The sequence below is a fragment of the Rhea americana genome, unplaced genomic scaffold (genome assembly GCF_003343005.1).
Source record: "Rhea americana isolate MKP2758 unplaced genomic scaffold, rheAme1 scaffold_247, whole genome shotgun sequence".
NCBI lineage: Eukaryota > Metazoa > Chordata > Aves > Rheiformes > Rheidae > Rhea > Rhea americana.
This window is the reverse complement of record NW_028186365.1, coordinates 153419-175908: the sequence shown is the minus strand read 5'-3', so window position 1 is coordinate 175908 and position 22490 is coordinate 153419. Positions and strand designations below refer to the sequence as shown.

At 39.8% G+C, this 22490-nt stretch overlaps 2 protein-coding genes across 2 annotated transcripts in view; both read right to left on the bottom strand.

The window, feature by feature from the left end:
- Window positions 1-270: 270 nt before the first annotated feature.
- On the bottom strand, window positions 271-20365 carry ADHFE1 (alcohol dehydrogenase iron containing 1). Its single transcript, XM_085306758.1, has 14 exons — window positions 20255-20365; window positions 19106-19143; window positions 16718-16761; window positions 16477-16530; window positions 15045-15199; window positions 14674-14870; window positions 14186-14263; window positions 12946-13051; window positions 11583-11735; window positions 10951-11049; window positions 9919-9997; window positions 9684-9780; window positions 6554-6711; window positions 271-2989 (listed from the first exon to the last, which is right to left on the bottom strand). Exons 1-14 carry the CDS (start codon window positions 20308-20310, stop codon window positions 2906-2908), a joined length of 1398 nt encoding a protein of 465 aa, XP_085162884.1. The 5' UTR covers window positions 20311-20365; the 3' UTR covers window positions 271-2905.
- A 1570-nt stretch (window positions 20366-21935) lies between these two features.
- RRS1 (regulator of ribosome synthesis 1) overlaps window positions 21936-22490 on the bottom strand; it is a 1284-nt gene continuing 729 nt past the window's right edge. Inside the window, exon 2 of the mRNA XM_085306791.1 lies at window positions 21936-22489. Coding sequence (XP_085162917.1) covers window positions 22109-22489 — 381 coding nt within the window. The 3' untranslated portion in view covers window positions 21936-22108. The remainder of the gene's footprint in view (window position 22490) is intronic.

The following is a 22490-nucleotide window of genomic DNA, read 5'->3' as shown; positions in this document are numbered from 1 at the left end:
GGAAGTCTTTGACTCCATAAGGAAGAGGTGGAAGGCAATCAAGCCATACCGCTAAGTAGTMTGATATAAAAGGATTGCTAGTGTTGTGATGAAATATGTACTTAAAACTGTGTACTGACTAAACAGAGTAGGTGTACTAAAATCTTCCTAAAAGTTCAGAGAAAGACAGTGCAGCAATCTGTGTGCAGAACTTCTATAACATTATTTTCAATTATTACTCATGATACAATTGTTTTCTGTGCATACTGCCAAGCTCACCAAACAAACAGCTTTGCAGGAATAATCTTTATTCTCTGTGATGCAAATGAAAGCTTATTTTCTCTGAACGACCTTGGTTCATAGCTACTTTATAAGACTGAAGTTAACATAACAGAGCTAAACACAGCTCTCCCTTTCACAAGTTTGTGTTTATAGCAAGTACAATATTATTCATCATTTGCATTCCTGCAGCCTCTAGAGGCAGTCACAGACATGTCATGGAAGCCTTTAGTTACAGAGCAGTAATATAAGTCACTTGTGGTACAACTGTGTTCAAAAATACAGATATATTTGACTAACTAGGTTTTCTCACTATGGAATAATTCAGTTACATAATACAGGACATGTCATCGACCAGGCAGTGATACAGTATCCARCCCTCACTGTTTGAAAGACACCACCATGGGTGGTGACTTAAGCTCCCTTGATTTTTCCTCAGAAAACTTCCACTAGYAGCTAACAACTGGTGTCAGGAAAACATTCATGCAGCTGATGCCAAAGGGTTGTGGGAAAGAGAAATGGCCCTTTCTTGTACCCCAATGTGCTTTTGTTGGATTATGTATAATATCAAGCCTTTTGTCTCATCTGTAAAATATGGATAAAAATCATTAAATTAGAGGACATTGTGAGGCTTAATTCAAAAATTAGCAAGAGCTCTGAGTTACCTGAAAGTAGGAAGCTAAGTGCCAAATTCTGTCGCTTGAAAATCCAGCCTGTTAATAACTGCCATATCAGCATAAATGGTAAATAAAAAGCACACTGAAGTAAAATATCCTACRTTCCTAACTAGCCCATCAAAGCGCTCAAGTGCAGTAATGAAACCCACGTGCTGCTCAGCTCCCCACAAACTATATTCTCTCTAAGTGACATGGCTGCCATGAATTAGGCTCCTGGAAAAAACTCTCTCTTCAGGACTCTACTGCTACCACAGGCTGAAAAAAAGACAGACAGGAGTAGAAAGATGRCATATACCAAAAAATTCTATACAAATGGGTTTAACCAGAAGTATTTTTGTGGCTAGGCAAGTTTGTATAATGCTTGCCTAAGTAGAGCAAGTTTGTGTAATAGAGTCAAGTGAATCTGTCACCTTTTGCCATGACAAAGTAAGCCTTTGCAATAGTGATTCTTGTGGACAATTTCAGCAGAGAGGACAAGATTCAGAAGGATGGGGAAATCAAACGTGTTTCTTGGAACAGGCTGAGGCATGCTGGCAGTACAGTCCCTATGGCCGCTAAATCCATTCTATGGTTAAAAAGAAAATCTCTGGTCTTCAACCAGTATCAATCTACCTACTKTAACTGAGCACTGAACAGGCTGAGTGCCACATCTAGCGTACATCTGGCCTCAGATTCCAGGAGAGCACAAGTCTTACCATGCAAAGGCAAGAGTGCAAAGATGCRAGTACAGAGCCCACTACTTCAACAGGTGATTGAAGAGCTAGGCCCTCCTTGGCGGAAAGAAACAAGCGCTTCGGAGGTAGCGTGGTTCTTCTCTTATTTGTGTTGTGCTGTGGTAGCTACAGGAAGCTGGTGCTGAAAGTCAAACGTGAAGTACAATCTGATTTAAATGAATTGTACACACAGACCGCGTGCAATTTTAAAAAGAAAAAAAAAATAGTATTAAAATCTGAGTTTCATTTCTCCCTTTCCTGCTTCCCTTTCTCAGTTGACAGTCAACCAGCTGGTTAACTGTTCTGAATGTGCATACTCATTCCCACGTTTAACCAGCACTCCCAGTGGGGCACTGTGCAGCCATATGCTATACCACCACGTTTTAATACTGAACCACAGCTTACTGCCATTTCCTTAAGCGGGTGGCTGCACTCTGAGCGACGGCACCAGCAGGAGCTCAGCAGAAGCAATTAYTTCACACAGAAGCAAGATACAGTTGATAGCTTCTTCCTGCAGCGTGCAGCAGGAAAATGAAGCTGTTGCCTCCAGAGACAAGATACACATGATGGATGATGTCTTGCTGTTACGCAGTTCCTGTTGAGTTTGGAACCATGCTTTACTCTGTTTTTGCTCCCCCTACGAATGCTTCGTATAGATCTTAAAAGAAAAGACAAATATCTGACAATACATTAAAGAAATTTAACCCCAAATTCAGTGTCAGGAAGCCTTTTCCAAATATGTAAAAAGTGCGTCAGTTTTTCTTAATCAACAAGATTACTTCAATAGCCTTATAATAGCTCTAGAGCAAGATGATAGAAAAAGATCATAAAGTCAAAGAGAATATAGAAGGCTGACATTTTCTACAAGGAACTCCTCTTTCTTTATTAATTAAATTAAAAACAATTTAAATAAAAATCATATTTTCTGAAATATTTCAGAATAGCACATGAAAAACAATTTCCACCTTTGACTACCTCTGAAGCACAGGAAAGCCTTCACTGTAGCTAACAGTCTGATACAACTTTTATGCAAGAAATAACACCGATTACTGAGCAAAAAACCCACAATCAAGCTTTCACTTCAAAGTACTATTTAGCTAAAGATGAATTAGTTGACCTTTCAATAGCGTGTATTGGAGGTGAAGTCGAAGAAACCCAAGTTCTTCCATTCTCTAAACAAATTCAGGCTGATATCTATAAGAAATTACCTTTGTGCTAGTTAGAAAAGAACATACTTTTCTGATTGAAATGTTTAAGCTAATAAAGCTTCATGGAAGCCTCAAAGAGGGCAGCTAAGTCTTCTTCTGTCTGAGGACGTGGTGATAGCTTGGTCACTCTCTCCTGCAAGATTAAAGAAAAACTGGATTACAGAAGGTTGCCAATAAAATGAATCAACAGTAGTTAACTATGTAGCTGAACCATGTGGCTTTGTACTAATGTCCTTCACAGGAAATAATAAGGTTTTGCAAATAAGTAATCAAGTAATTAAACTAATAAGGTTGAAGCATCAACATCTGCACAGCACTTTCAAGCATATAATAGTTTAAATTGCTTAGAATTAAACACACAAACTGGACAAAAAGACAGTTCAGTTGCAAAGTCAAGTACTTTATAGATGGGTCTTGTCAATCAGAGATATCATTACACTGGCCTATAGTATTCTGGGAATACAGTGCATTTTAAAATTGACTTGCCAGCAATGGAATTAGGAGTTTTATTTTAAGGTATAAACATTTTCAAAATAAAACATCTCTCTGATGCCCAGGAACTGCAGTGGATATGTAGAATAAACAGTGCTTGTTACATCAGACTCTAAAGAAGAGATATGGCAGGGGAAGGTAGTGAAACTGCTGAATAAATAGCTTGTTGCTTTGGAATCAGAGTACAGAACAGTTGTGGTTGGTCTTCATTACGACTGTGATTCACCAGAATTTTCAGGTGCTTAAGTCTCACTGACTGAAATGAAACTCATATGCTTCACTGCTCTGCATGACAAAATAACTACAAAGGCAGGGGTTGCAATTCAGAAGGGCTGATGTGCTATTAGTACTTCTATAATTTTAACCACCAATGATCTTAACATTTACTCAAGATTAGGGAGAGTTAAAAACACCTACGAAGATAGAGGCCAGGCCTCCATTAAGATTGCATTGTTTCTCAGCAAAGCAGTCTTTGGGTGAATTTATCGAAACAAAATTTCTTCATCTCCCCATCTTTTTTTCTTTTTTCCCCTCATGAGACAGTGGTGTGGGATATTGTTTGCCATGGACCTTGACTCATATACTAAGGTGGATGCTAAGGAAGGAACATCTGCAGCCCCTGTGTAAGTGGAGAAGGCTCATTCAGGGGCATCCTTCTGGGCAGAGGCTCCATGGCTGCGCAATGCTGCAGCCACTCCACTTCCCTCCGAGCCCATACGGCTGTGATCTGTGGACCAGCCAGACGTGGTCATGAAGCACGAAAGAGGCTATTGCAATGTGAAGTTGGTATGTGAAACATCGGCCTAGCATGGAGAGGAAGGCAACTGTGAGATAATCACAGCTCACGATCGTAATCAGCAAGACGAGCATGAGCTAAGATGAGTATGAAAAGTGCAGCTTTGTAAGCCTACGCTCTGCCTACACACTGGAAGATCTGCTGGTGCAGCTGCAACAATGGAACTATATTTCCCTCATCCTTGATCAATGCAGCTATGTGGAGAACACAGGTCCAAAGAAAAGGTTAAGATTCTGCTATGCAGATTTGAAATCAAAAGGAAAATTCAGATACAACAAAAGCATGATTTTTTTCTCAAAAGCCCAACACTCAGTAGCTCAGTACTCAAGTACTGGGCTTATATTAGGACCCTCCAGGCCAAATTCGAGTTTTGCAACTCTGTGCACTGTGATGGACGGGGTTATCTGTAAAGTCACACAACATAACAAGAGACATGATCAGCCTGACAGATTGTAATATTTCCAAGCTATGCAGAGAGAACACTACAAACACAAACTCTTTCAATTAGAGGCACCAGCACCCGTTCCACGGCTGAGCCTGCTGTTATTGCTAATGCTCAGAAAGGAAGATCTTGGCTCCCTTAGTCTGACTCAGTAGATTCTGGAACAGTGTCAGTAATGAGCAACTTAGTGCTCATCAGAGGCTTGTCCTCATTATAGCTGCCTTTGGTATGTTTGCAGAGGGGTGGGTTGGGCTAGAGCACAAGCCCTCTGCGCTCCCTCATGTTTGGTCCTCCTCATCACCCCCAAAAGTTGATACAGGGCCAGACATCTTCGGCTTTTGGACATCATCTTCTTTGATAGACTGCCTGCTATGTTGCAAATAGAATCAGTTTCAATAGATTTGCTTAGAAAGGAAAATAATATTCTAGTTTAACTTCAAGTATAAATATTTGTCCCAACAGAGTTCCAGTCTCAAATCCTGGAAATTAGAATAGATTAGTTTTGTTTTCCTGCAGCTTGCATTTCATAGTGTGAAACACATTCTGTAAATTTATTAGAGGTATCAATCTACACCACTCTGCATTGCCAGCATGAATAAGTCGGTGCTGTACTCCAAAGGAAACCTACTGCAAGATGAAAAGAAAAATATATCAAAGACCGAACTGTATGGAATACCTCTGTGGGTAATGGACCCTTAAGAAACACCAATACATTTTCATTATGCTACACTTCATGTACAAAAGTAAGATTTGAAAAACTATTAATTCGTCTCATTTTACACAGTACAATTAATCACTGATGCAGTAAGAAGACAGCAAAAGAATTGAAAGTCAATTCCAGCTAAGCTAACAAACAAACAAAAAACCACTACAAAATCTTTTGATAAAGAATTAAAAAAAAGCTATACAAAACATACCTTTGATGAGATTTTTGTGCTTGTAATGATCCAAAAATAACTGCTTTAAAAGAACATACTATCAAAACAAACCTCCGAAGTGTCCTGTAACTACTTACATGCAAAAACTATTTGATGGACTCTCAGGGACCTTAGGTTTCTTTAAGGCTTTGCAACTGATCTGTTGTGCGTGATCCTAAATATCTGCATCTTTGTGTCTCATTTTCTAAGTTATAAAATAGGAATATGAAAATTCCTTCTGTTACCCTCTGTTGTAAGTTGCTCTGAGATTTGTGAATGAGAAGAACTAGACATGGAAATGGATATTCTTGTAAAAAATTAATATCCTTTCAATCTACAAAATTTTCTTTTTCTCTATAGCATTTATTTCCCTTGATATTTGGTGGCAATAAATCCTAAGCAGACAGAATAGTCCATAGCATATGAATTGCAGTGTCTTTTTACAAGGGGGATATTGGATTTTCCTTTCGATGTGATGTGTTCCATTTTGCAGTGTCTTTGTGAGCAATGAAACAATAAAGGGTATTACAAGTTTAATCTATATCATCCCAGGGGACCTTATTTCAAATTCTGATGGGGGTCAATGGAACAAAAAAAGCCATCTGGGAAGAAAAATGCAACATTTCAATAAGGAAGTCTAATGCAAAGTGAGCTTGATCATTCCAACCAGCTAACATTCAGTATAGGCTTTAAGTATAACCCATCCTGCACGTATAAGCAACAGAGACAGTTAAGAAAAAACACTCTCTTTTACCAAATTCAAAGTTATATGAAAAACATCCTCTTTTCAAAAACTTTGAAGTTTTATAAAATTTAAATGGCCACTTTTTCTGAATCCATGTGAAGAACAGACTGCAGCATGTACTCCATTTCACTGAAAGGAAAAACCTAAACTGTGCAAAGGAAAAAGGCAGTTGATTATCCATCATTTTCTCCATTTTAATTGTTTTCATGTAGGACTAGAAATAACATTTGCTTGTAAAGAAACACTTTTGTTTATTAAAAAGTTGTCCTTTTTGAAAAGAGAAACTGCTTTATTTTCTGTCTTACCTGAGGCAGAGTGCCTTTGACTAATTCAGGGATGTCTGCTTTAGAATAACCAATTGCAGCTAAGCCATCATCAACATTCAGATCAAACAGGAATTTCCGGAGCGTGTCTGCCAAAATAAACCCCGCATCTTTGATTCTGGCAGTGCGGATGTCAGCTCCTAAAATAAGACATAATGCCTTGACTGTAGGGCGGAGAGAGAGGAGGAAGCCTGCTCTGGACTTAATTTAATCATAATATCAGCTGAATACATATCCATACATAACAGTTACTACTCTAAAAGCAACACAAATTAAAAAGAGGAATCAGTCTTCATTTTACAGTTGGAGTAATTTGTAAAAGGTGGAATAAAACAAAATCAGGAGAAGCAAGTAACTGCTGCCAGAAAGACTCACTGCTATGCAAAGTTAACTTCCTTTCTCTCTGTGCTTACATGGAGAAGCACTTTCCAGTCCRACTAACTGCTAGGAGGAAAGAAGCTAGCACATGAACATCAGTGGTATTTATTTTTATGGACAGAGTGCCAAACACTAACTTTTTTTAAGGCCTTGAGTTTGCTGACATCTAGAGGACATGAAAACCAGTGATCAAATAATTTTCTATTTGTTTCTCGCTCTTTTGTTCAGAGGACAAGAGTATGTAGGCTGAGAGAAACAGGAGATAGCAGAGCAGTGTTAGAGGGGTTAAGTAAATCCTGAAATTAATGCTATTTCAACATATTCTGTCTGGTGTAGGAATGAAGAGGAAGAAAAGATATCTTGAAAACATCTACTAAACAGCAGTGGAAGCATCAATAAAATGAAAGTTTTTCAACGTTTCTTACAGAACAGCTTGCTCCCTTTTTTCAAAGAATGGTGAGAACTTAATTAAAAATAAAAAAAAGGAATCACATGTAGAAATAGAAGACATAACTTCCTCTGTATTGTTTCTTTCCAAAGCAAGCTGAGCCAAAGTTGTTCTCTGCATAACTTCAGTGATGTTACACCATAACAATGTTGGGTCCAAGTGCCATACTGAGAGATGAGTAAGAGCACAAATCAGTTACAGGAGAACTACTTTCTGTGATCCTCAGGCTCAGAGATTTGGGTAATAAGAGTGGCAATATTGTGGCGGAGACTGTGTGGGAGAAATTGATAAATAACTTATTAGAGAGTCTTGTGTGAAGTCTCATGCTATTGGCATTATGCCATGCAGTCTGAATATATCCTGGGTTTTGCTGTGGAGTAGTTGGAACACAAAGGCAAATCCAGCAACTTTAGACTGTAAAGTAAAAAGGGAAAGGGAGAAGGAAAAAGGAGGACAGTAAACATGAAGGGCACTCTTGAAACATTGCTCCAGTTATAGTACTTTCCTTTTGCTCAACCTAATACATTGATCTTTGACAGCACTTACAAAATTTCTGGCCACACACACACCTATTTCAGCTGTTTAAGAATCCACCAAGGGAGATATTAAGCTTGTTCTAGTTGTACTTAAATTCACAGCTGTACATACACACAACATAACTATTTACTAATCTGCTCCATGTCATAAAATTCTTAGTCATGGCATTTGGCAGCATGACAGATTTGAATCAGCTCCTGTAGTCAGTTGGACTCTGGACTGGAATCAAAAGTAAACATCTCAGGTGAGAGTTAACAAATTCGTTTTCATGGGACATGTTTTTGGTAGAATCCTTTAATAGCAAGGAAGACAGTAACACAGTTTAAATTTCTATTGAGAACATTAAATGAAGCTTTCAGATACAGAATTTCTGGCACCAGTTCATACCGTAAAACCTAGAGGAATTGCTGTTTAGCTACTTGTTTTAAAATCAGTGTTCAAATTCTCCAGATATGCTATACTGGCCAGTTATCCAACTTTTTCTTAGTCCACTTTATTTGAACTATATGTTATTACTGTAGGAACGCAGAAATTTCCTAGCTTAGTATATGATTCCAACTAGGTTTGTGGTCTGTCTTTGACCATAAGCAGAACTGCATACTTTGAGGGGGAAAGAAAAAAATCAAACCTCAACAACCAACAATTATAATATAATCTGAATTTCCCCCCGAATATTTTTTCTGACCACGTTGTTTTAAATCATCTTTAATATGACAGTGATACTTTCACTGTCCATAAAGAAGTTCCACTCTTGAAACATACCATGCTTTCAGATTAGTTATACAGTGAAGTCATATTTGTGACTGGATCAGTGTGTATGGATACTGAAGATAAACTGTTTCTAATATCCATGCTCACTATGTACAACACAGAGGCTACAGCAGGCAGAAAAGCTAATCTTAGATAACAAATACATTAGCTCACATGTAGTCATTCTCAGGGTGCAGCGAAGAAATACCCTTTCCCTAGGAGGCCTTCTGGCGCTGGTTCCACAAGTTAACAAGGTTCAGTAGAAAAAGGTCCTCTTTAAATGTGCTGCCTGCTTGCAGCCTTTACTTTTATTCTTCTAAGCGGCAGAAGAGGCCACTTTCTTCATTAATCCAGTTCTGTGTCATTACGGAGGTGTCCATAGAAGAGCTAGTCCACGCTCTCCCACAACACAGGCCATTAAAATTCCAACACCTCCAAAGAAGCTTAGGCCTACAGCAGAAACGCTGAAAGCCACAGTTGTTATGTGCTTCAGGAAAAGAGCAGAAGTAATCTAGAACACTACTCTGTCCAAACTCTCTGCAACAACAGGGAATGTGTTAGGCAAAATGCTTCATTTTAGCTAACACATGCAGCCTTTTGAGAGTACTGTTTTGTTTTATGGTATCTACTCTAAAGTAACTTTTATCCATAAAGCACCAGGAGAGATGTCAATCACAACTACTCTCTCCTGATTCGTAAGATAGCTTCACAATACAGTTAATTTCAACTTGAAAGCTTTCTAACTAAGCAGCAGGTTTCTCAGGCTTGCTCCTCKAAGTGCCTGTCATCATGTAGTATCAAAAGTAGCATTATACTACCCAAATATCAAATCCTCTATTTGCACTGTGTGTATGTAACTCAAGCAGACTCCAGAGCCAATATTTGAAACCCCTTGGAAGGATTATTACAATTTTTTGCACACATCCTTTTTCTCCCCAAAAGATAATTTGGAAAGAACTCAAATTTCCATTAGTAACTTGTATCAACAGCGATTCCTACCTAGTATCTCTGCAGCTTCCAAGTGCCGCTCAGGATTTATCTGCGCKGTGAAAGCAAACACTGCTGGGGATGTCAGCACCACAGAAAGGCCATGTGGCTAGAGAGGAGAAAAGCATAAAAATACATCAACAGAATATCTACTTACCACTTAACCAATGTRCTTTAATGCTTAGTAATGTGCCATAATGGAGAATTGAAGTGCATAGTATGAAAACAAAGATAAATCAAGTTTTACCACTAAAGAGTGATCCACATTATAATCCTTTGGTTTATAAGTTTTCACCAAACCAGAAATAGGGTAAGACATTCCATGGCTGGAACAGAGAGTAGAGAGAAAGTGGTTAGGGCAGCTCTTCTGGTGTTTGGAAGACTTGTATTCAATCCCTTGTACCACAAGTTTTCTGTATGCATGTCTTTCATGCACAGATTTTTAAAAGACATTTAGCTACAAATATGGTACAGATATCCCTTACGCTCTGCACCTTAGGACCTACCTGTAAAAACAGTAAGAACAAGGGCCTCCTTGCTTTTTGAATGTGAAATTATACTAGCCCAAAAGGACTGAAAGATGCTCATATACTAAAGTAATGCAGATAGGCCAGGAAAAGCATCATCTGCATCCTTGCCTGATCATAGTAAGTAAAATAAATATCAGCCTGAAAGTATAATTAGAGTGGATTTGCTCAAACAAAAGGAACAAAAGGAACAAAAGGAAGGTCTCTGAAGAGATTTACTGTTAATAATTTTTTCACATAATTCAGGCTTAGGTTTTGCTTCTCTAAGATTTTCACACATCTGAACCTCAATTGCCTTAAAATATTAATTATAGCTCATTTTAGCTTGCTAAATGTCTACCCCACCAACAAACTCAGTTCAGGAATGGCATAAGATTAGCTCTGCACTCTGTGACTGCAGAAGAGCTAACAGAATGTAACATTTTAGCAGCCAATGTTCTCTTCTTCTTCTTCTTCTTCTTCTTCTTCTTCTTAATATTATTATTACTGCAATCAAGGAAAGTAAAGTAGGCCGTGTTTTGGAATTTTTACAGGATTGATTTTGAGCCATACCAAGCTAGAATATAGAATTTTGTAAGTGCTAAGCAACTACTAATTTATCATAGCATAAGGCATCTCTGTGATAAGGGGCATCACAGGCCAGGCTACAATGTCTCATGCTCAGGGAATAATGGCAGCAGTGTCTTTGACAATCTGAAACAAACACTAGAGAGAAGGTAACATGGGAAGGGGTAACATTTTTCTGTACTCACCACAGATGAACACCAGCATTGCCAAAGCCAATACCAGCAAAAGCACTTGCTAGGTGCATGCTAGCTCTTGCTTCACGGTCTTCAGGGTTTCTGATGGCTCTGTGTACCATGGAGACAATGCTACTAGTAAACTCACATATGGCTTGGTAATTCAGGATGGGAAGAAAGGGCTTGTTTATGGATAGATATATAAAAACCTCCAGGATAAGTTAAGAAAAAAAATGCTGGAAATGCGATCAGTTGTCACTGAAGTGTGACACTTCAAAGAGATCCTGCTTCTACCAAACTCGTTCACTGAAGGGTGAATTTCTTCTCAGTTCTTGAAAAGTGTAAGAGTGCTGCTCCCATATTAACTGAGTGTCTCAAAATGCTTTAACTGAGGGCTTCTGAAATAGATCCTTAGATGCATAAAAAAGCTACCTCAGCAACTCAACACTGTAACCCTAATCCTACTTCCAATTTTATTTGACATAATTTTTTGGCTTTATTCAAGAATAATCTAGGGCAGGAAATGAAGTTCTAATATAATATATTTTTTTTTCAGTCTAAAATTCAAGCTCTTCTAAGTATCCCTTTTTGAGCACTGAGGACTGAACATGCTGAGAGGAGGAATAGCTGTTAAGACACATTACCTTTTCAAATATTTAGCTACAATGCGCAGAGCATGGAGAGCCCAGACATCACTGATGGGGTTGCTGCCTTGGTAGGCTGGTCGGTYGATTGGATTTGAAGGGCAGGGACTGCGCATCTTGTAAGGAAGAGCAGTGTATGATTCCAGAGCATGACTAAAAGATTAAAAATGAATTAAGTGGAAGAACTCCCCTTTACTGCTCTGCTGTCCTTTGAATTTAGGTTCTTCTTACTTACTTTTCATGCTTAACGGATGACAAAATTAGAAACACAATCTCGTAGATGACTAGGAGAAGGCTGGATGGACACCTCCAGAATGTCCAGCTCTCCAACAAAACCACAGTCCAAACACAACCACAATCTATCAACTCAGGCCACTCTGAAAGTTAGGTCAGACAAACTGGCATCTTGGTTTGTAATGCCTTTCACTCAAGAGTGCTGTGACTCTGCAACGGGTACGTTTCCTTTCTGTAGGACAGAAGCCTTAAAAGGCTCCAGCACTGCAAGCATAGTAAGCTACTTTTCTTTTAAAAGTATTGACCTTTAAAAATTTGCTGTGTGATACTTAAACTAGGTGAAACTTAGCTTAAAGTGCCAGATGCTTATAACTATCATAAAGCATAGCATTGCCTACATTGCTACATTTATATATACGAAAGTACAGACAAGACATTTTAATTTATAAACAAATGCCTAAATTCCATTACAGGTATTGTAGTTCGGGATAATTCACTAAGCTTAAGAATTCACAGTTTCACTGCATACATTAATATATACAACATACAAAAGCAAAGTGAGCTCTGACCCTCAGAATAGAAACTTCCATTGCAGTTAAAATCTGAAGTTTAAAGGAGAAGAAAATTTTATAATGAGCGAAAAGCACATTATGAGAGAGGTTCTGAAAGTTCTCCCAATTGGGCTAAAAATTGCCAGCATCCCACAAGCCCTCATGAAGTGTTGTTGACATATTATGGCTTTTATTAGAAAATTCTCTTTCTCTATTCTCTGCTGTGTCTGTCGGACATGCTAAACGTTGTCACAGTTTTGTCATTAATCCTCTACTTGATTGCTTAAGAAATGACACCTACACTCTCTTCCAACAGCCACCACTCTAGAAGCAAATGGTTTGTCCAGTGCACTATAAAAACATTAAAATCTCCGCAACTGAATGATTTGCTTTCTAAGGAAATGAGGGAGGTGGCATAACTAATTAAGCGGAAGGTACAACTGAGATCACCTTAAAAAGAACAGCAAAAGAGAAGAAAGGTCATCTTTTTCTTTCCCTAAAATATTTTTTTCTTGCAACTGTTTTAGTAAAACTATAAAACTAATAAAACCAAATGGCAGCCTACAAAGAAAACTCACCAAAGCACATCAAAGCCACTGTTGGCCACTATTCGCTCTGGCATAGACAATGTGTGTAAAGGATCAATGATGCCTAGTATGGGCTTAATGGCTCTTGAAGCAATGCCTGCAATACACAAATGAGGAAAACAAGTTAAAGAATACTTACAATAAAATGAGACAAAAAAGTGTAATGTTCAAAATGTAAAAATAACAAAGGGAAAAGTTTTGAAATCATGTAGACAAAATCAAAAGAAAGGGAGAGAAGGAAGAGTAAGAAATATCTATGTCTCTAGGTCTAAGTCTCTATCTCTAAGCCTTACTGTAAAAGAGTTGTTTGATTCAGCAGTGTTGCCTGGAGTGAATCATACCAGGCAATGTTCTCTCTCCATTTGTAATCCTCCCTGAGCAGCCTCTGCTTTCAAAACTTCCGTGCTAAATGGTATCTGCAACATTATTCTTTGATTTACATCTTCTGGGAACAATCAAAAAGCAAGGCTGGTTTGTTTCTAGAATTAATTGATATTCGTAATTGCTGTCTTCAGCATCTGTAATAATTGTACCTTCATGTTGTGTTTAAGGGGGCACAGATTTGGCTTTGAGAAAGAGATTGATTCAGCTGAGAGAGGGAGAGAGGGAGAGAGGAAATGACTGACTTGCTACGTATAGAGTGGAAAACTCTGAGCTATAGTCAGAACTCCTTAGTACACCCAATTGTCCTAAATATTGTAGCCTGCAGAAGTAAAAGCTCAAAATAGCTATAAAGCTCAAGACATTTTAGATTTAATCCTTATTTTCCAGGGATGAAAAGGTCAAAGGAAGACAGTGCCCCTCACTTGCCCAGCATCTCAGGCCTGAGGTTTAAAAAGTCAGGAAAAAGAAACATTTGGTTGCAATTACACAACAAAGAAACAGAAGTCTTAAAAACAGAAAGGAAAATATAGAGGAAATAAGGAACAGTTGGTTGACCCTGAAATAAAGTAGAAATTTCCTCTCCAATTAACATTTTCTGCCATTTAAAGACTTGAAAGATTTTAGTTTCCTGTTTTGCCTTCAAACTATAATACGTTGTATTACACAAGCATTTCATTACATTAATATGCTTTAAATTTAACTAAAGAGGGAAACCTTTAAGCTCTTCAAATTTGTCTGTGGTAGAAATGATACTTGAAATGACATGCAGTATCCCTTTCTTTCAAGGCAGGGAAATAACAAAGACAGTAGAAAAAATTTGTCTTCAATAGTAGACAAAAAACCTCACCAGTTTTTACTTTTAGTTCTTTGAAGTCAAAAATGGCAACACCAGTAGTTTCACTTCCAGTTCCAGCTGTTGTAGGAACTTAAAAAGAAGAATGGAGATGATAAGAAATAATAAGTAATATATAATAATGCAAAATAGATAAATAAAAATACAATAATAATGCAATCAAAAAATAAAGGATCTAGGAAAGCTCAGAGATACCCTTGAAGAATCAGTTACTAGATCTGAAGCCAAAAGGTTGAAGAGAAACAGACAACATTAATTTCCTTTCCCAGTAAAAGGAGTCAAACTTGGTTAAACAAACTGCTGACAAACTGGTCATATATATATGCAGAATTTGCATATAGCAAAATTGTTGCTGAACACAACTAGAGAAAAAATAAGCTTAAATGAAGGTGAAAAGGTCACGGTAAATGATTTTGGCGGAAATATCACCCATAGAGAGCACGGAAGGACTCCCTTTCTCCTGTCCCTCCCTCCCTCTTTACCTGCAATGAGTGGCTTAAGAGGCACAGTGACAGGCTTCCCTTTCCCAATAGGAGCATTGACGTAGTCCAAGAAGTCCGACGTAGGGCTGGACGCATACAAGTTGGCAGCTTTACAGGTGTCTATTACAGACCCACCTCCAACAGCAACGTAGGCATCAAACTCTCCCTTTTTAGCAAATGCAATAGCATCCAGGAAACTTGGAAAACAAGAACGGCTTTCCAATTAGTCAGGAAGAAAGCAGCACATAGAAAAAACGTAAGTAAGAAATAAGACTAGTGTGTAGATCACAAAGGCAGGGGTGTTCAAAGAGGCATTCTGAATGCTTTAAGAGCCAAGGCACTACTTTGAGAAATGCAGTCAGAAGTAATACCTTTGGTCTGTTGGCTCCACACGGACTTCATCATACATCTGAAAGTTTATACTGTATTTTGCCAAGGAATTCAATACTGCTTTTACAGGAGGGAGTTGGGAAAGGTTGCTATCTGTCATCAGACAAACTCTTCTGGCACCAAGATTCTGCAGGTCCTATAATAGCAATGAAATGAAAAAATAAACTAGTATAAAATCCTAACTTAAACTATTTAAATACTAACCCAATTCAACCGAATAATTTGATTAAAAATACTAAAAATAATTAAATAAGATTTATTAAATAGATTTTAATAATTAAATAAGATTTTTGAAACTGTATGTTAAAAGAGTTCACACATACATATACAATACTGAAAACAGCAGAATTTATAGAGTTGACAAACTTTCATAATTTAAGTAATAGGAATATACTAGAAGAAAGCTAATAATATGGATGTCCAACAAGTGAAGTGGAAGCACTGAAGACCACACTAAAAGGCAAAATATATTTTCAAAATATTTTTTCCACAATTCCTGTGATATAAAAAGGCCTTTCCACAGGTTAGATCTCCTCCAGCTGCCTATCAAAGCTTTGAATTAAAATCTGGAACATTTAATGTTGAATATTAATATAATCCAGTGTTAAAAATAGAACAAGGTGACCAAAATGAAGGCAAATAATACTTCCATCCTAACCTTTGCTAAACTAATTGTCAGAATTAGCAGTTCAACAAAGCATGCAACTCTGAATGATCCTGATGTATAAAGACAGAAGCTCTGTCCAACTCTTCTTTTGCTAACTACTGATCAATAATTTGCTCTACAAATTTTAGATAAATAAAGAGAACTGTTAACACAGTAAATGCTAAGAAGAGAGAGAGAGAAAAAAAACAAAAAAAAACAAAAAAAAAACAAAGACCACAATAAGGGCAAACCAGAACAATGTTACTCAGGTGAATCATCCCACACTGTTCAAGGCAATAGAATCAAAAATTCTGCGATTTCATCGTGCAAGCTCAGAGCTCAACTCATACCCATCTAGTTTAATGGCAAGTCTCTGATTCACCTTAATGAGCACTGGAAGAGAGAAAGTAATCTTGAGGAAATTCTGGTGAGTCATCAGGACTCAGAACTTTTGGTATTAAATTTTCTGTCAGAGAAAAAATATTCCTGAACAATACTGGCAAATCATCAAAGATCTAATTTTCTACTAAGCTGCATTTCATGTAGCCACTTACACTACAGCGGTATTGATGTAGAATGCTACTATTCTTACCTAACAGTATTTTCCAGCCTTTTAATACTGGTGTATATAACAACACATATTGCATAGTAGTAGAGATTCAGACACACTATATATAAGCTTTCCCTTATAAAATGGATTGGTAGTATCAGTAGTCCTTTAGAAAATAACTTTTTGCCACTGACAGATTTTCACTGTTGAAGCTCACCATGCCAATTTCTTTAGTAACTCCTTCTCCATATCGGATGTTTGAAATGGCCATCTACAAAATAAAGAATACATTTTTCTGGAAAAATAGAGAAATTGCATCATATTCCAAGTATTCAAGATGAAACATAAATAAATATTATTAAATATATTGAATAATTATTAATGCAAATATTTACTGTCATATGTGTAAATATATATACTGCTACATTAAAAATATTATATATTATTATTAAATTTACCTCAAATGCATAGTCTGTATTTCCCAGTGTAGCCTGTTCAGGAACTGGAATGGAAATTAAACAATACAGTTAAGGAACAAAAAGTGGCTTAAATTTGTATTTCTGTACTAAAGTTAAGTGATTCCTTTGCTTTTAAAGTCATTAATACATTTGCACAGGTTGTCTTAGCTTGTCTGGATAACGCTTATCAGTTCTGTCCCTTGCAGTTTGCTAGTTCAAATTATCTAAGTACTTAGTCTGATTAATACAATTCAGTAAAAGAAAGCTGCTTTTTTTCTGCTCTGCAAGAACTAGTTCTTTACTACCTAAGTTGAACAAGTTACCAGGATGTCTACATGATAATTTGTTCAAAGTCTGGAAAAACCAGAATGGTACACAAGAAATATGTAGAACATTTATAGGGTTCTAGATTTAGAGGTATTACAAATGAATGTAGGAGCTACATGATATCCTTCAGAACAATCTTCATATAAGTTCATGAGACATCCTCTTTATGCCCACCTGGATAGAAAATATCTTTTGTGTGTGAGAATAATTCAGAGGGGTATTTATGCTTCTTTTTATGTTGAACAAGCACTGAACTTACAGGTAGAACTGAATTACTTGCTTGAAAATTAAGAAATTGAATACAGCACTAATAATAAGTAGAGTTTTGAATAAGAATTGGTGTCATTATCAACTTTATTTAGTGGAAGAGAGAAAATATTTATAAGGGTAGTATTTCAGTTATGTCTCCTCTTTGCCCTGTCATTCGCGCATGAAGTTCCACAAAGCTCTGTACTTCTGCATATCCTCATTTTGCTGCAAAGTGAAACAAACTGCATCAACTGAAGCAGCCTGTTCTTCTCCAAGAAAAGATCAGATGAGGCATTCTGCTCTTCCTGCTGAAGTCATGCCTTCTGTCTGCTATATTAATTGAAAAAATGTGATTTGGATTCAGACTCAATGAGTGAAGCCAGGATAATGAGCCTACAGACACTCTGGGGTACACTGAAGCACTGACCCACAACAGTAACAGATAGATGTATTAAAATCCTTTATATGCCTTCTATTCAAGCTCAGGCCAGCTGCTGTCGGCTCTTTCATTGCCATCTCTTGCCAGGCTGTACATGTTTGACCTCTCCTGGAGTTTGAGTCTGCTGTACTCTCAGTCATTAATTTGGCAGGCTAAGAACATGTCCAAGCCATTTACTCTCTTGCTTTCTGATAGTATAATGAGTGCCCTGCTGTTATACTCTTGTGCCAAACTTAACTTTCAGGAACAATTTTACTGAGTTCAAGAATTGCTTTATTTCCCAGAACACTGTCAAAAGTTGCAAAGAGCAATCTTTTGCTAGGGTCACTGTTAAGCCAGTTACTGCTTTTTAGAGACTCATGGAACTTTATTATCTTGCTATACATATTGTACACTCAATTTCTGCCGTAGAACTTATATAGAGGATCCTCAACACAGATTCTCCTTTACAAACGGCTTCTTTTGAATGGACGGAGTATGTCATCAGGCAGATAGGCAGAACTAGATTATCTTTTCAGTTCTGCTATTGTCTGCCTGTCTTGGGTATAACAAATACCTAAACATACATTAGCTTTTCCATATATAATATGATGATGAACATTCTTTAAAGACCTTTGAAAAATGTCTTAAGTAAAGCACATGAAATCAAACCACTCAGAAGCACTTATTATTGAAATTATAGCCAAAATTATTTCTTTTTTATAGAAATTCTACCTATATTCTACCTGTATTTTCTAGGAACCTTTACAGTATTAAAAATGAAACATATGCAATGTACTAAAAGAACATCTGCAGAATAACCAGTCCAGGGAGAGCTATTCTCACAAACTCCCTCTACATCTAATGCAGAAAGAAAATCCTCCAGAGGGCAACTCAGTCGCTGTGTGTATGCAGCAGGATCGGGATCCAGATAAGCCACACTCTCTTGAGTGACTGCATAAAAAGTCTACAGAGATTGCGCTCCACAGACTAAAGTAAGTCTTTGTGAATATCTGCTGTTTGCTGGTATCATTTTCTGTTTCTTTTCTAATGCAACAGATGCACATTTGTCCCCTCAGAAGCAGATGTGAAGTTAAAGTGGTTCAGGTGGTAACATCAGTAGTAACAACAGCCACTGCAAATTTATGACCAGGTTGTCTTACAATAGATGAAAGGAGAGAAAGAACAGATGAGGTGTGACTTACATGAAAACGCTGAATCTTTCCTTATTATTATAGGTGGAAAACTACAGACTACTTACCTTATTTTTTAGAGAATAAGAAGAAAAGAACTCTTTTCTTCTTTTCATGTGCCGCTTCTACCCAGGTTGTAAACCTGGGTACAAGGGCACAGTCTTATACAGAACTGCTTCAGAGACACAAATTAAGTCTTACCTTGAGAATAAGTGTGACTATGGCTTGGGCACCGACATCTAATTAAAAAGAAAAAAAATCATGGTTAAAGCAAAAAAAAAAGAGGAATAATTAATGTGTGTGTAAAAGAAAGTCTCCTCTATGTACTCATTCATCGTGTTTTACCTCAAAATTTTTGACAACAGCGACTGCCATCTAGTGTTCAATGTAGAAAACGTAGACGCGGATTGCCTACATTTGACAGCCCAAGAAATGCTTCAGGAGCAGCTGGAGGACAGCTTAGGCAGAAAGCCTGAACACCACGGCGCCGAGTGGCTGTGCAGCCCGTACAGCGTACAAACCGCGGGTCGCACAGACTGCGCAGGTGTCCGGGAAAATGGAAGAGGACTGCCGTGACCGGGACGCGACGTGCCCCTGCCTTGAGCGACGCTGCTGAGGCCGGGCCCACAGCGCCCGCGGGCTGCCCACAGCGCGGCGGCGGGGCACGCCGGTGGCGGGAGAGGTTGTGTCGGGGAGGAAGAATTACACCTCCATGGAGGGGGGGGGAGAGATGGGACAGTAACAGCATTAAAAAAAAAAAAAAATAAAAAGCATCAAGCGTATTAACATTTTCTTCCTGCGCAGCGTCGGCGGAGGCGAGCAGGGCAGGGCCGGCTCGCCTGCCTCCTGCTGCGGACGCCGTGCCCAAGCCACGCCGCTGCGAAGGCTGCCGCGGCGGAGGCACCGCCCGCCGCGCAGGGATCAAAATGTTCTATTTTCGTCCTTAAACCAACGCGAAAGCCTGGCGCAAGTCGAGCAGGCGCTGCGGGGAGCGCGCGGCCGGCCAGGCCTTGCTCCCGCACCCGGCGGCTGGGGTGGCCTTGCCGCGCAAACGCCAGCGCTCGCGGACAGGCYGCTCGCTCCTGCCAGGGGAGCTTCTTGCGGTTAAAAAAAGAACGTAAGTAAATAAATAAACAAATAAGAAGCCACAGAGCATGTGAGGCCGTKCCCGATTAAAGTTCATGTTACAACCAGCCGCAGAGGCAGGGCTGTTCCCCCCCCCCGGCCCCCCACGCTTGCCCCGTGGCGAGGTCCCCCCTGGCCTGGCCCGGCCCRGCCCCCCGYGCGGGTGGCCTCYGTGCCATGCCGTGCTGTGCCGTGCCATGCCGTGCCACACCGCCCTTCACTCACGCGGCCCGCTGCAGCTGCCGCAGCAGGCACGCGGCCCGCTCCCGCCCCGCCGCCATCGCCGCCGGAGGCTGGGGCGCCCTCCTCCGCCACCGTGAAAATAAAACTACATGGACTATACTGAGCAAACAGAAGAGCACATTAAAACTAGCTGTTCAGCACTTCCCTTCTTGCTCCGAAGCCAAAGCTCAGCTCTCAACGCTGATGAGGTGAAGCTGACGATTACAGTTTGTCGTGTCGGTTTTAAGAACTTCACCCCTTCAAGTTTTGAAATCTGAAATTACTTAAAAATTTCAGAAACTGGGAGGACCCATGAAGCAGTTTACATGTCTTTACTGATTATGTAATCACTACTGAAAATCCACAAACTATCAGCACTTCTGTAGACAAGTCTGGCTTTAGAAAGCTCACCAGTAAAATCTGGGTCAGCGATATAAAATACTTCTCAGTAAAAAAAAAGCAGTGCTTTCTAGTCAAGCACGTAACATGTCCTATGGAAATGCCAGGAAAACTGGAGGTCTAGAACCAATCTCAAAACAATTGTTTCCACATTTCCAAGTGCTTCTTCCCTCTGCTGCCTTGCCATCTCTGCCAAACAGCTGGTTTCAGTAGAATTACATCCTGGTAATTGCTGCCAGTGGTGTTAGAAGCAGACAACCATGGTAAAAACTACTCAACACAGCAGCAAGAAACACTGAAGAGACTAAGAATACATACTTTATGCAAAGCTGACAGAAATGTAGCATTATACACAATCCATTAATGCCACTCAAATTCCTTGAGCACAAATGCTTACTCCTGCCTTGACTGGTAATCTACACAGATGGAGTTTAAGCTTTTTGATTGCACTCAAGTTTCCACCTTAGCAAACTTTTGCAATGAGATAAAAGATTTTAAGTGCTTTGGAGTTATTTAGCTCTTCTAGGAACAAAACTGCAACAATATTATGATATTGTTACCACTTTTAAGTTTCCTACCTGGAAGTTGGAGAACTTATTTTACTATCCTCATAGTGGGAACTGGCTTCAGACGAAGCCATCCTACTTGTAGCTAAGTCACATAATAGGACAGCATTTTATTTTTCATTTCAATGGGCACAGGAAACACTACAAAGTTCAAAACAGTTATAAACAAGTTTTCCTCTGTTGTTTGATATTGTTGAATTCAATGGTAGGGCATCAGCCTTGTTTTTTTTAAAATTAATAGAACTTTATAAAATCTTTGCAACCTCTCAGGCTCTTCAACAAATCTTAAGAGTAAGTTCTCACGCTCCTCCTCTTACAGCTGAGCCTGAATGCCACAGAACTGAGTGGCTGAAGGTGACTTGCAGAGCAGGAGCTCCACAGTCTGGCCACTTACCCATAGTCCAGAGCAAAAGGCAGTAGCCTCATTTTTTAATGGTGTTTGCCTTTTATCACACTGGCACTTAAAATGAGAGTTACCACCATTGAGCTGAGTTCCAGGCCCCAATGTTAGGTGAGGGTGAAGCAACTTGACTGCACACAGACTGAAACCTGTCTCAAAATGCTGCAGGCACAGCCAGCTGCAGAGCTATGTGGCTGCTCCCATAAAAGCCCCTAACCTGGGGGGGCACCTGAGAATCTGACTCTCGTGATACGCCAATTCCTCTTAGATGGGGAATACTGACCCCCTTGACTGTCATCGAAGAGCCAAATGCAGGAGATTTAAGAAAGACCAGAGTGTATTTATTGATAAACAGTACTGGGAGCTGAGCACCAGGCAGGAGGCTGGCAGCGGCAGTCCCTTTCTGCCCCTTAGCGGGTAGCCCCAGGTCTGAGCTGTGCTCTGCCCCACAGGGCTTGAAGGCTGTTCTGTCCTGCCAGGCACTGGTGCACCTCATGCCTTCTTCCTCTTGCCACCACCACCCGCGGGCCGCTGCTGCCGCTTGCTGCTGCTCTTCTTGCCACCGCGGCCGGGCCGCTGCTGCTGCCGGCGGCCGCGCTTCCCCCGCTGCGCTCGCTTCTTGCCCTTGGCGGCGGCCGCCTCGGCGTCCTCCTCGCGGAGCTGCTTGTTGACGGCGCGGGTGATGTCGAGGGGCGGCTTCTTGCTGCTCATGCCGCGCAGCAGCTCCAGCTGCCGGCTCCGCTCGGCCGCCAGGTCGCCGAGCAGTGGCGCGAAGTGGCGCTTCTTGCTGCCGCGGGGCGGCGGCTCCGCCGGCTCCTTGGGCAGCCGCGGCTGGAAGCGGCCGAGCGAGGCGGTGGCGAGGCGGGCGGCGCGC